The sequence below is a fragment of the Podarcis tiliguerta genome (assembly GCF_965153285.1).
Source record: "Podarcis tiliguerta genome assembly, chromosome: 13".
NCBI lineage: Eukaryota > Metazoa > Chordata > Lepidosauria > Squamata > Lacertidae > Podarcis > Podarcis tiliguerta.
In genome coordinates, this window is record NC_139546.1 from 2,429,164 (window position 1) to 2,444,372 (window position 15,209).

The 15,209-nt window shown below is 42.5% G+C and overlaps 1 protein-coding gene across 2 annotated transcripts in view; it reads right to left on the reverse strand.

The window, feature by feature from the left end:
• The window catches only part of MOCOS (molybdenum cofactor sulfurase), an 84,714-nt gene that overhangs the window by 15,443 nt on the left and 54,062 nt on the right, over positions 1–15,209 (reverse strand). For both annotated transcript variants that reach the window (XR_014503966.1, XM_083407624.1), the window contains exons 8-9: positions 12,943–13,398; positions 4,023–4,185 (exon numbers count right to left, since the gene is read on the reverse strand). Coding sequence is in view for 1 of the 2 variants with exons in the window: in XM_083407624.1 (XP_083263750.1) it covers positions 4,023–4,185; positions 12,943–13,398 (619 nt within the window). In the remaining variant the exon portion in view is untranslated. The remainder of the gene's footprint in view (positions 1–4,022; positions 4,186–12,942; positions 13,399–15,209) is intronic.

Below are 15,209 nucleotides of genomic sequence, written 5' to 3' on the forward strand. Positions count from 1 at the left end.
AACACATTACAAAACATCAACAATTAAAAACAAAATAAAAACATAGTAAGAAGCATACTGGCAGACATTCTAAAAGTTAAATAATTTTCTGGATACATAAGTTATTGAGCTTATGGGGGGGCGGGGGACCTGCAAAGGTGACATGTGGTTCTTGACAACAAAACTGTATCTGCCCCTCTGCCTTCAGCTCCACCTGTTTGGTCCCTCTGGCTGGTCAAAGGCCTCCCTCCTCCCTGGTGAGGCTCTGAGCTCCTCTAGAGGAACGGACGAGACCCCTGGATTCAGCAGAGAAGGACCTCTCTTCTCTATCCCTGGGTCTTCCAGCCTCCGATCTACTGCTTCTTCCTTCTCTCCTCAAGTGCCATCTGGGGCTGTCAAACCATGCCAGGTTGGACATACACATTCCTGAGGCCAGCTTTTGTTCTGCAAACTATCATTTGCTAGGGGAGCTAGCATGACATCTGTGCTGGATCAAAATGTTATAGCTTCAGTACAGAAATATATTTTTGTGCCTGCAGGTGGCTCCAAATGATCATTAAACAAGGATATAGCAGAGTTTTGTGCAATCTTGATCCCCACAGCACGCTTGCCAATGCACAATTTTAGCTTTTAGTAACTTCATTCCCTCTGTATTTCATACATTGGAATAGGCAGAAATTTACTGCAGCCGTGATAGCTGCAGCCTATGAAAAGAAGTCTTATCCCAGTTATGTCACCTCTAATAAATGAGAATATAGGCTTCTTTTAAGAGGGGGAAAGAGAAGTTCGAAAGGAAGAAAATACAAAAAACTCGACATTTTAAAATATGTTTTCGAAAAATATTCACTAGGCAAAATGAGAGCACACCAAAACATTTTTGCAAGCACAAGGACATCTTCTCAGGTTAAAAAGAATGAAAAAATAATTCAACTCTGTCTCAGCTGTAATTTTCCCTTCTGGAAAAAATGAACTGAGGGGATGTAGATGCTGAAATGGTTTATGAGATAAGAGAAAAATGTGAATGGTATTGGATGTGGTTAATTGAAAATAATCTTACATGGCAAAACAAATTATTTTACTATCTCGGGGCCACATATCTTAGTACTTCATTAACCCAAAGAGATTTTAGTTTCAAGTGAATAGCAGAGGCATCATCTCAAAAAATATCAGGATAAAAGCAACAGGGCCATCTCCCAAAATTTTCTCATTCCAATGCTGTGTTTTATATTTTAAAAAAGTAAAGGGAAAGGACCCCTGACAGTTAAGTTAAGGTGCAGACGACGACTGGAACCGGCATTTGTCCGCAGACAGTTTTTCCGGGTCATGTGGCCAGCATGACTAAGCCGGTTCTGGTGCAACGGAACACCGAAACCAGAGGAGTGGACAGAAACGCCATTTACCTTCCCGCTGGAGCGGTACCTATTTATCTACTTGCACTTTTTGACATGCTTTCAAACTGCTAGGTTGGCAGGAGATGGGACTGAGCAATGGGAGCTCACTCCGTCACAGGGATTCAAACTGCCAACCTTCTGATCGGCAAGCCCAACAGGCTCAGTGGTTTAGACCACAGCGCCACCCGCATCCCTCTATTATACTTAGGTTTTTAATATACACTTTGCCAATACAACTATGTCAAGTGCAGCCTTGTCTTTATGGCACATCCTGCAAACCAGTGGGAAAAACCTGAAAGATGCAATGGAGGTGGGAGAAAAATGGCTTCCTTTTCTGAGTTACGCATGCTGCCACACAGTAGCTTGACTTCAGGTATCTTTTAAATACAGTATACTCCAAGTTTTTAAACAATGTACACACACATAATATGCTATTGAATCTGAAGGTTTTAAGATATTCATTTCTGAAGAAAGCAGGAAGAAAATTGCTCTGAAGGTCTTTCCTGATGGAGGCTTTATATTGCAAATCGGTCCCTGGCAAAAGATTTTTTAAACTTACTGGATTTTTGATGCAAAAATAAGTCCAAATTGAACAATGTGGCCAATGACCCTGAAACACAGCATGGGAAACATATGGGGCACAATCCAACTAAAGTTAAAGCACTTTTAAGCTTTTTTGATTTCATTTAACACATTTAGGTCTCCCACTGAGATTGAAAATCAGCTTGGTTTAAAAGTGTCTATTTTTTAGCTGAATTGTTCTCATAGTATTTAATCCATCAATGAAGAGTAATTACTAAGGAAACATTTGTTTGTACAATTAACACTGATGTATTCCAGTCTCCTTCTGCGCAAGTGAGTGATCATAAAAGGCTTCTTTTTATGGCATCAGGTTAATAAATGAAACCCAAGGCAGGACTCAAGGTCTCTATGAAGGGCTTGTTGTCCTAAGTTTAACATTTTACTAACCCGGTTCAATGCCTATTTATTTCAGTAATACAGTTCATAAAAATAGGAGTATCCTTCACAGGAAACTAAAAGAAGCAATGTTTTGTGCAACAACTAAGAATAAAGCAGGTAAAGGATTTAACATATTTGGAACCAGTTGCTCAAACAAATGGACATGCATTATGAATAATGTTGCATGCAGGCCAAGTAAAAATGGAAGATCACCAGGAGAAGGCAAACATAGTTCAGATGTAGATATATAAGACATAAATAATGAGTTTAGAAAAGTAAAAATACTTTTTTAAAAAATGAAAAGTACAGGGCTGCTGCTGCAGCTAAGTGAAATATATGTTCAATATATTAAAGGCTTTTCATCCTTTCTGCTACTGTATTTTTACACTCAGGCGTGAAGAACCTAATCAAGCTAACAGGGATGTCGCTACTGATTTTTAAACACTGCATTACTAACCTACGATGAAATGGTTAGAACCACAACCCACCTCTCCCATGTTGTAGAAACGTCAAGGTTCTTTGCATACATGCTGAAAGGCTGTGGAACAGTGTGCTACAGTAATTAGAGTATCAGATCTGGACCTCTTAAATCTGAGTTCAAATCCTGACTCAGCCATCCAAGGGACCTTAATGGCCACTTGGGTTGCCTTTGACAAGTCACTACCTCAGGAATGTTGAACAAAACATGGCCTCTCAATCCCAGGCTGAGTTACTTGCAGAAAGGGAGGGACAGAGAAATGATGGAAAGGAGTTATTTAATGAGTAATGACAGACAAGCTTCACTTAAATATGACTTGCACATATACAGTGGTACCTAGGGTTACATACGCTTCAGGTTACAGACGCTTCAGGTTACAGACTCTGCTAACCCAGAAATAGTACCTCAGGTTAAGAACTTTGCTTCAGGATGAGAACAGAAATCATGCGGCAGCGGCAGGAGGCCCATTAGCTAAAGTGGTGCTTCAGGTTAACAGTTTCAGGTTAAGAACGGACCTCCGGAACGAATTAAGTTCTTAACCTGAGGTACCACTGTATACCAATTTTCTTTACACTGCACAGCTCCAGAGCAACAATAATAAGGCCCAATAAATCTAACTGGGCCCAATGGGAATGGGGTGTACCCTAGAATGTGCCCCAGAATCCTCTGCATTGGCAAACTGACATGTGAGCAAATATACAAAGTTGGGGGGAACCTAGCTGCGGCTGATTAGTTGCATTCATAATTCCTGCCACATGCCTGTTAAGAACATAAGAAGAACCCTTCTCCATCAACCCCACCACTCTTTCATTTACACATTCACACAGCGCCCTCCCTCCTCCGATAATTCAGGTAGATCAGCTGAGTGGGAGAATATCTGATCTGATTACGGGGGGCACATTTCCATCTGCCCAAACCAACACTGGGCCAACTTCTTACTCTTCTTTTTGTCACTGTGAAAAAACAGTTAAGAGGCCAGAAAAAAAATGCTTTGGGTCTTGATCAGACCCCAAAAAGTAGAGGATAGCCACCCCTTAATAGTTTGTCCAAGTGCTCCAAACAGCTGGAACCATAACATACTTGGTATCTATTATTTGATTTGCAACACCAGAAATTCTCAGCAAGGCATGTCAGAAACACTAGTAATTTGTGATATTACAAATTTTACTGAAACCATCTTACAATGAAATGATAATGAAGATTTGCCTACCAACCTTCTGCTCTGATGATCATCACATTTTGCTCCAGGTCAATAAAGGGCTGCACAAGACACAGTCTCGGTTCCTGCTTTTGAGTGATGCAAACGCCATTGTGATTGGCAACCATGAAGCTACGATCATACAGCAAACCTGTATTTCCGATGGGCCACTCCATCACCTGATGGGAAACAGACCACTTCTCACTTAGTAAGTCTTTAAGCTGCCTATGTGCACAGATGCTGAGCAAAGAAATGGAAAAACTATGGTAGGTATTTACTTCTGGTTTTAAAATAGAGACTTTTAATAGTCAATACTTCATTGCAAGAGCTGAAAGGATATGATAGCATACTGTTTGTCAACAGCAAACAGGATTAATAGACTAAGGTGCATTCCAAACTTCTCTGGGTTCAGGGAAGAAGTCCTTCTGAATTATGAATGTCTAGGGGGAAATTGGGTCCAATGTTCTAGAGCAGGCATGTCCAACTTTCAAGAGACTGCGATCTACTCCCACTATATAAAAAAAAACAACTGCCAGTGATCTACGAAAGTTCCAAAGTTGTTGAGCTTTGCGATCAACCTGTTGGACACCCCTCTTCTAGAGGATCACTTTCCACTGCAACCCCAGCTTTTTTCTGCTGGAGGACAGAACCTGTGCAGGAATTTGGAATGCCACAAATTCCAAAACATATTCTGAGAGAATATTTTCCTTTAGAAAGCATTTTCAATATATTTTAATATATATGATGTTTTATTGATTTTATAACTGAAATTGATCTGAGTTTATTTTTTTACAAAGAAAAGCAATATATAAATTATAAACATAAATCAAAGCAATATACAAATTATATACATTATACAAATTAGTTAGACTAATAACTTGGGGGAAAGACTTGGTAAAAATTGGGAAGTTAGGAACAGCTTAAGGCAGTGGTTTTCAACCAGTGTGCTGTGGCATCTTGGAGTGCCGCGAGCAACCCTGGCCTCTTTCCCTCTTTCCTTCCCTCCCTCCCTCCCTCTTCTGATGCCCTCTCATGCCTCTGCCTCCCAAAGGCTTGTGGGGGGAAGTTCAGAGACCAGGGGCAGCAGCAGCGGCTGCCCAGAGGACTCTCAAGGAGAGGAGGCTGAGGGAACACTCCACAAGGGTGTTCAAAAAAGGGCAAGGGGTGACATAACTGGGCTCCGGAGCCCCACAGGGATGCCGCAGAAAGAATGTAGTTGGTCAAGGGAGCCCCTGACTCAAAAAGCTGGAAAACCTCTGGTTTTAGGGCAAGGCTCCTTCGCCAGCAGCAGAATCCAGTGGCTGAATGTACTTGATTGTGTTAGGCAGCCGGGCCAAGAGAAGCTGCAGGAAGGCCACTCTATCTGGAGTGTTGCCCTTATTAGGAATAATCAGACTGCAGCTGCCAAACTGGTGACTGGGAGTGGCCATTGGGACCATATAACACCGGTCCTGAAAGACCTACATTGGCTCCCAGTACATTTCCAAGCACAATTCAAATTGTTGGTACTGACCTTTAAAGCCCTAAACAGCCTCAGCCCAGTATACCTGCCTGAAGGAACGTCTCCACCCCCCTTGTCTAGCCAGTTCTGAGGGCCTTCTAGCAGTTCCCTCACTGCGAGAAGTGAGGAAACAGGGAACCAGGCAGAGGGCCTTCTCGGTAGTGGCACCCGCCCTGTGGAACGCCCTCCCACCGGACGGCTAACAGATAAACAAGTGATTGACTTTTCAAAGACATTGGAAGGCAGCCACCAGGGAAATTTTTAATGGTTGATGTTTCACTGTGTTTTTAATATTTTGTTGGGAACAGCCTTGAGCAACCTAGTCAGAGGGGCGGCGAATGATAGATAGATAGATAGATAGATAGATAGATAGATAGAAAGAAAAAACTGAGATTTGGCTTTTCAGCCACAATATTGAAAACAGGATTGAAGGACACTATACAAAATTATAAATATTACACAATTTAATGGCATCTGGATAATTGTCACCATGTTATAGAAGTGGGCCCTTCAACAAAATCCTGAAGCACTGAGTGCTTTTGTTCAGGGTTCCAGCGACTTCCCTGTCATTCCTGCTGGAGTAGCTGGACCCCAGAACATTGTCATTCCTGCAGCCAGCCAGCATTTTATGCCCATTGATCAGGCTCTATCCTCAATGGCCACCATGCTGTTTTTCTCTTTTTTGTCTTGATTTTTTTGCAGAAGGGAGGTGGACAAACGTGTGCCCAGTCTCAGGTACATTAAAGTCTTTGATTTCTTCACTGACATCTATGGGCAGCATTCACTTCCATACCTGAGGGTATTTTAATACAGCTTTTTTGTGTGAGTGAATGAAGAAACAACATATCCCAATCTCTCTCCTCCCTCTTGTGATATCTATGTGTTTCTCCTCCTCCTCCTCCTCCTCTCCCTCTTCCAGACACTCCATTCTGTTCTCCCACCCCCACTCGCCAGTTTCCACCCTCTCAGTCAACACCCTGTACCAGTGAGTTCAGAACATATCAGCCCTACTGAATCAGATCAATGGCCCATGTAGTCCAGCGGCCGATGGCCAGCTACTGGTCAAAAGCAAAACCTGAATGCACTCTCTCCACCTGTCATTCACTTATTCAGAGACATTCTCCCTCCAGCAACAGAGGCAGAATGCAACCACCATGGCTAGTAGCCATTGAGAGCCTTATCCTCTCCTGAATTTGTCGCTTTTATAAGCCATCCAAGTTAGCGGGAGCCATCTATTCTTGTGCAAGTGGATCCCACAGTTCAGCTACGCACTGTGTGAAGAGTTCTTATGTGGCTGTTTTGTAGGTTCTCTCAAGGCTCCCCCTAAATTATTCTGCCTACCTGCAAACCTCAGGGTTACACTGGATCTGCTGATGCCTCCCTCATGGAGGGGGCAGGCAGTTGGAGTGACATTTCCGCTACATGTCCCCCCATAGGGAAGGATGACCTCTGTTCACTTTCTGCCTCTGTCCAGGATGCTACTAGGGCACGTCTTCCAGAACAACTACAGTCATACCTTGGGCTACAGATGCTTCCGGTTGCGCGTTTTTGGGTTGTGCACTGCGCCGAACGCGGAAGTACCAGAACGGATTACTTCCGTGTTTCAGCGCTCGCGCATGCGCAGAAATGCCGGATCACGACACCATGCGTGCGCAGACGCGGCACTGCGGGTTGCAAATGTGCCTCCCACACAGATCATGTTCGCAACCTGAGCGTCCACTTTACTTCCCACAGCTCTAGCTAATGGTTAGCTTTCTGGCTATAGGCTCATACGCACTTCTGTTCGGTCTGTAACTTCAGACACAAATCTGGTTATTATTATTTTTAAATTGTGCTGCTGCTTTCCCTGGGAAAACCCGCTGCTTCCTGTTGAATTGGAGCAAACGTCAATCACCGGGTTTCCCTGGGGAAAGTGGCGAGACAAAAGAAGCTCTTGGGCCCATGCCTAGAAGACAGAGATCAAATGGAAGAAATCACAGGACAAAGGGAAGTGTGGATGAACCCTATGTTCTGTTGATATTAGTCAGGCACCATGACAGTACTCTTTCAGACGCCCACCTTGGTTAATAATAATAATAATAATTTATTATTTATACCCAACCCCCTTCTGGCTGGGTTCCCCCAGCCACTCTGGGCGGCTTTCAACAAAGTATTAAAATACAGTAGTCTGTTAAGCATTAAACGCTTCCCTAATGGTTACGTCTATTCTTAAAATAGTTTTAGGTGTTTTGTTTTCAGATGTTGGCAACAATTTTGAAGCAGGTTTTAAAAATTATTTTTATTGTCTTTACAGTGGTACCTCGGTTTATGAACTTAGTCTGTTCTTAAACCGAGGCGTGCTTTCCTTGAAGAGGCCTCCCGCCCTTCCACCGTTCGGATTCTGTTCTTAGACCGAGGTAACGTTCACAAACCGGGACACTATTTCCAGTTTAGTGGAGTTTGTAAACAGGGCTGTTCTTAAACCGAGGTACCACTGTATTTTATTAAAAGTGTTTGCTGCCCTGAACTCTTTTGGGAGGAACAGCAGAATATAAATTCAATAAACAGGAAAACAAATTGGAGTGGGGGAGGGGCGGGAGAGAGACTTGATAGTGGAGCAGCTTCTGCCTGGATTTGAAGACAGGCCTAAAAAGCTTTCAGTGCTGTGTCATATATATTCACTAAAAACAAAACAAAAAAACTGCCAGAAAAAGTTCTTGCCTTCCTCCTTCCTTCTTTTTAACAACCACCCCTCTCCCCTGTATGGTATCTGACAAACCTACAGGGAGATTGCATTTTCCAGAAAAAATGATGCCAATCAAGCAGATTTTAACAAGAAAGATAAAGCTCACCACGGTGGCCAGGTGTTGAAACAGCCTGAGGAAGTTCCATTAGAATATCCTGTTTTATTATTTGGCTATGAGGTAGTGAAAAAGGTGGACTGATTTATTCAGGAAAACATAAAGAGAACAATATTATAATTCATCTTAGACCTGGGAGCACTTAAAAATTAGAATAAAATCTAGTGCACAGTGATCTCAGTGAGTCTAAAGTATTTATTGCATCTGAGATTAAATACTCTTTTATTTATGTAGTCTTCAGCAAATATGAAGAGCCTGAAACCTGCTGTTACGATGAAGTTATTAATGTTTAAAATTTACCTTTTTCATTCTGCAGCATTTACAATGCAAAATCCATGCGCTTTAAACATTTATAAGTGTGTGTGTGTGTGTGTGTGTGTGTTTTCATGGAATCCTTTTCTCCATTGCTGATGTCCAGTCCCATCGCTACTGTAGTCAAAACAGATTTGCCCATGCACAAAAGGGAGGTAAGGGCAGGTACAGGCATGGCTATAGATAAGGAATTTGGAGCTGAAAGGGAGCTGGCACTGAGCCCTGCTGGGATGGGCAGCACAAGGGGGTTACCCCACTGGGAGTCCCTTCCTCACCATTCTTCCCACCCACCATAGGTCAACTTGACTGGTGTTTGGGACCACCTGTCAGAGAACGGGACTCTCTGACAGGCAGAGACACAGTGGAAGGAGGAAAAGAATTCCTAAGAGAATTCGACCTTTGACACACACCCCCCCCATGTAAGCTTTATTGGAAACACAACTTTTACCACAGCAAATAAAGCTGGCTTTATTGAGTGATTGGTGCTTGTATATTAGATTAACCTGAATAATTCATGCAGATTGCAGAATTCAGCTTCATTTCTTTTAAAAAGAAAACTTTGCAAATTCTGCCAGAAGAGCCAGTACCTGTATGTAAATAGGCTTCATTTGCATAACTCTGCCCTCAGCAGTCGCTTTGCTATGCCAATGGAATTCTGAATTGGAGTTCGAGTCTTCGTTTTCCAAGATTGCACCTCTGAATTAAGGGCTGTGCTCATCGCATGCAAAAGTAATGTGTCATTTATACTTGAGAAAAATATGTGACTGCCTTGGTAATGTTTCTTATTATGTTTTGCTTTAAACTCCCAGGCAACTAAAAAACTTATTACGGAACAGAATATATTTTTAATGCAGGTGAGCCTTCAATGGCTTTGACCTCAATTTTCATGCAGATGCAGGGCTGTGATCCACAGTAGGAAGTTTTCATAAAAGAAGCTATAATAATATTGACATCTATTAAAGCATTGCAAAATACATTGCAAAGGAAAGTCAGATTCTAGGTCAGTGTGTAGACCATCTAGCTACTTCATCATGCCTTATTCAAAAAACGGTGGGGGTGAGGGGGTGTCGCAGGCAAGGTGGTAATGTTGTTAACTTTGAAAAAGAAAAGCAATTAAAATCTTCAAAGAGAGAATTTTCAAATAGCACCGCAACACTTAAATGCCGTATTTTTGTTGCAAATGTATTTTTAATGTTAACATTTCTTTGTAATGCAAATCAGCATCCTCTCAATTATAACATGTTAATCAAGTGTTTCCTCAATTGCTGTACGCCCATCACTGCCTGCAGCCCATGTCATGTCAATGCATACAAGCATGCTAATTACTGAATTAACATTTATTGTAAGTTTTAGGATTAAGTTATTCATTTCCATGCACTCCACTAAGCAGTTTTGGGGGATTTTTGTAAAATCACCCAAACTAAAATGTAGTGATGGGTATGTGTTACGTGAAGCCGGTTCAGGGAGGCTGTTCTTGAAATTCCCAACATTAGACCTATTGCCACAGTCAGTGGCCCTGGGGTAACAATTCCTACAGTCCAGTCTCTGAACTATTGCTGCTGCTGCTGAATTAGAAGTTGGAGGCAGCTTCAACCAACCCTGGCAAAACCAAGAGCTCTTGACAACCCTCTTTCAGCCCTGGATGAGTAGGCTAACAAAAGAAGGGTTGTTATCTTTGGGATGCAGGGCGGGGGGTGGGGGCATTCAGTTTTCAAGGGGAGGCACTGTCGGCTATGAATGATCCTCCTAGATTGGTCCTCTGCTTGCCTGATTTATTTCTTTGTTTATTATGTACTTTAATCACTTTCTCTCATGCCAAGGCACAAGCAAAAGACTCTTAAAGCCACTCCCTCCAGTATGAACATAAATATAGGCTGTGTTTTCTTTCAGACTTCAATAAAACTGGGAAGATAAGCAGAAAATTGATAATCTCTGCTACTATTTACGCAGGGACTGTCAGGAATGAAAGAGATCTTTCTTTGATATCCTGCCATCAGTGACTAGGGCTGTTGATACTGGAGACAAGGGGGATACTTAACTTGCGTTGCAAGTAACTCGGTTCTGCCTAACACAACGCTTCCCCCCCTAAAATAAATCCTGGCTACGCCCATGGGGAGTCTTGTGTTTTGACATATTTGGGAGTAAGTCATGGGGCAGAGGCAATGTTGCTAGCTTGTCCAACCCTGCCCAATTCAAAATATGGACCTGTTCAGCAACTGTCCCACCAGAAACAGTCATCAAGGATATGGGGCTGTTAACACCACTGAACTCCTTGAGTAGACAAGAGCTGTTTCAAGAGAACAGAATATTATCATAATATTTATTTTGATACTAAGCATTCCATATATTTAAGACAATGAGTAAAAAAAAGTTTAACTTTAGTTGCTGTGAAGTTGCCTCATGCTCTGAATGCCAGTCAGCAGAATTTGTGACCCACAATTCTATGCGCAGCCTCCAGCTGCACAGTAGTCTGTGAAGTGGTTGACAGCTTCCAAGTTTTTGTAGTTTTATGCAGGCAGCTAGAACAGGAAAATTACTGAGTCCTTCCTCTGCCCCCTGATGCCAGAGAGCACAGTTCCACAGCCATTTTAATTGTCCCATTATAGTGCCTTGACTAAAAACACCATTTTTTCCTGAATGTCACTACAAGTATCTGCCCTGGTCAAATCTAGATGCGAGTTTCCAGCCAAAATTCTCATATGGCGTGGGCAAAGGTCCTGTTGCACATTTCAGCTAACATGGGACCTCCTTTCTCACTGACCACCAGAGCTCTGAGAAGTAAAGCATGCTGTATCAGAAGTACTGCAAACCCTACTTTAAAATTAACCTAAAGCCCACTACCACTTTTGTCAACAAGCCTTGGAGGTTGCCATCCCAAAAGCACCCTATTCTTTTTCAGGTCTTCCATTTCCAGACTTACAACTGCCCTTGCATTACAGAGTTCTAAGAGTTCTTTACCTCCCTGGGTTTGCGTTTGCCCTCCATACGATCCCCATCTTTCTTCCCCCTCCTGCATTTCTGTCTCCCCATTACCCTCAGTTTCTCCAAATTCCTCCTTCCCATCATCAAGGTTGGTCAAACAGTTGGTATTCACCTTGCCCTACCTTCTCCACTGTCTCCAACAGGCTTAAGGAAGAAATATTCCAATTCTCCCTCTTTAAATCTCTTGTCCTGATTTCTCTGAGGGTTCTTTCCTCTTTTCCCCCTTTCTCCTCAAAAGCGAAAAGGCCCATTCTAGAGCCAAATAATGCAGCACGCAACCCCTCCTTGATGGAGCAAAAAGTGAGTGAAGAGGTTGCAGCGGACCCTCTGAGCAGTTACTCTAAATGGAATAGGCAAAAGCATCACAGATGGGACTTCTGCTAGAGTACAGCCACTCTGTCCTCAGTGATGCAATTCTCCTACAAAAACACTAATAATAATATAATAATTATTTCCCTATGTGGAAAGACTTTTTCATGTGTACCCCAACCTGACATTGTACAGGCCAGATGCAGGTTCACTACTTGTGTGAAACATAGGCCTTAGTCAATCACCCTTACCTGCTGTTTACACACTGTTGTAGCACAACACAAGAGTTTTTGGGATGCATATGAGGATAAAACTGGCGTCCAATTATTCATGGAAAATACAGCTTAAGATGAACCGAAGCCTCCCTGGTGATCATACCAACCAATGGAGCAATCCTTTCAGGGACACCAAAATGACCCTTTTCTTCTTTTTATTTCATGGTCCAAGCCGGAAGAGATGGATATAGCCAATGCTCATTTAGTTTTGCTTCAACTGACCTCTATTCTGATTTTAATTTTTTTAAAAAATCTCTCTGATCTGAACAGAGAAGGCCAAAAGCATTTTGATGCATTAGAAGAAAATCCTAATGATGTACTTCTCCTGCCCCATGATGGATGGATAGACACATACACTAAATAACCAACAATTTAATACCAGTTAATGGTATTCCTAAAATTGGCACAGGAGGCTCATTGTCTCTGTCTACGTGAAGGTGAAGCGGCTCTGGCCCTGGATGCCTTCGTGAGCTAAAAATTGCATGTGTGTATGCACATGCGCACACACACATATACATATAAAACATCTATGCAGATATAGATCTAGATATATACACACCCACCCCATTGTATGCATACACACACACACACACACACACACACACACACACAATATACATGTAGATGATGTAGATATAGAGATAGAGATATATAGATATAAAACATCAACAGACCTGAAAAAATGTGAATCTTTTAAATATCACTAAAAGCATTTACCTCAAATGCAGCACATGATTTGATTGGGTAGAGATAAATGTTGGTGACAGCGACTGGCCTTCCACCACTTGGCATGTCTTCTGCTGGGTTCCCAAAAACCTCAGTCATGTCTCTTTCTGAATGTCTCTTGGCTGGCTGCAGATTGACCGGCATGTTCACTGAAGTGGGAGACGAACTAAGTCCAGAGTCCCCAGTGCTCTTGTTCGGAGGCAGCTTATTTGCACTGTTGTTATCACAGGTGAGACCATTCTCCCTGGGAGATGCTACCAACTCTGAAATAGTCTGTCTTGGAGATGGAATATTAACCAGGTTGCAGCCAATGAGTCTGGTGGTTATAATGAACTTTAGAAAGGCTTGTGCATCTTCAAATGTAGACATATAGCCAAATGAGATTCTCACAGACCCAGTGGGACGTCCATCAACTACATCTATGTCATCACCACAGACGTGCCCAGCCTAGTTGGGGGGGGGGGAGAGATAGAAGGTATTATAAACATTTTGTATACGCTATCAAAATGTAACGTACTGTATTTTACAGCAATAAGATCTTGTAAAAACACAGAATGTCCCCCCTCCCGCAAGACTTCGTTTTGGAGAGAGAAGTAATCTTGATTTTTATTCCTTGTGCCAAGTTTGGTTATTTACAACCCCAAACCTTTGGAAAGACCTTACTTGAGAGACCCACCTTGATCTGCCTTTACTGACTTTTAGGTTTATGTAAAACTGGACCCATTCCACCAGGCACTTGGAGAGGTTTACTTTTAAATATGCTGCTGCAGTTCCCAATTTTAAAAGGAGTATTTATTTTAATTTTAGGATGTTGTTTTCCCCCTTCTTATGCTTTATATATTGCCTTTAGGCACATAGTAAAATATATATTCTATTTATACATTTTGCAAACAAGTCTCTATCGCTGCTCTCCCTTGGTTTTATAAACATCTGAAACTGCCACATATGAAGTCTGGATTATGGGTATCATTCTGTCTACTCTGACTGTCAGCACATCTCCAAGATTTCCCACTGGAGATACAATGACTGAACATGGGACTTCATTCATGCAAAGAAAAACACTTTGTGCTTCACCGCTGGGCTCTGGTTTTCATTATTCATTCCATTAAAATACAGCATGATAGTTACTGTGTCTTTTCACTAAGCTAATATGTACAACACGCTAGGGCTGTTTGTTTGCATTTGACAAATAAACTAGGAAAGTAAAATGGCACACATGGCAAAGGACATGTGGCTTTACTAAATTTTGAAGTCCCTTAAAACAGCAGCTGATGTGTGAAGGTTGTCCTTGCTCCACAACAGGATACAGAGGAAAGCCGCCACCCACTCAGCAAGTTAAGGGTGATAAAGGCTTTGCTTGCCCCGATAAACACGTGAACTTGCTGTACAAACAGGCTGGGGGAGCCTTGGCTTGTGCATCCTCCCACCTGCAGGACTTCCACCTTCAGCATGTGGCTGTGTGTGTGGTTCCATCTACCAGTGGCATGTGACTGCCAGAAAGTTAGCCAGGAAGGAAAGTGGCTGAATTGTGTTCCCCGGCCCTGTTGTACAATTTCATGGCCAGAGGACTTTCAAAAAAGAAAAGTATATGAGGGGAAGAAGGTAGGCTGAGAAGAGATTACACTGAATACTGTAAGGACTCCGAAAAAGGTAAACTACTGTCATATCTCTATGTACATGTTTACAGGTGCTCTACGACAATCGCAATAACAAAAAAGGATTTTTGTTGCAGAAATAATTTTTGCAGAATCTTGCCCACAGTTTATTTCGAGAGTGTGATCAGGATTTGCTCTTACGTATTTGAGATCAAACCTCTCCATTCTGAAGGAAACCAGCCCTGAATGCTCACTGGAAGGACAGATCCTGAAGCTGAGGCTCCAAGACTTTGGCCACCTCATGAGAAGAGAAGACTCCCTGGAAAAGACCCTGATGCTGGGAAAGATGGAGGGCGCAAGGAGAAGGGGACGACGGAGGGCGAGATGGCTGGACAGTGTTCTCGAAGCTACAAACATGAGTTTGACCAAACTGCAGGAGGCAGTGGAAGGCAGGAGTGCCTGGCGTGCTCTGGTCCATGGGGTCACGAGGAGTCGGACACGACTAAACAACAACAACAAAATTTGAGATCTAATAATACATCAGAGCAAGTATCGTACCTGTGTCCAGTTTAGTGCTGACTCATAATTCTTTAAGACGGCAACGCTGTGCGCACCTTGCTTGGAAGCAAACTCCACTGAAGTGACCGGGGCTCACTTCCAAAA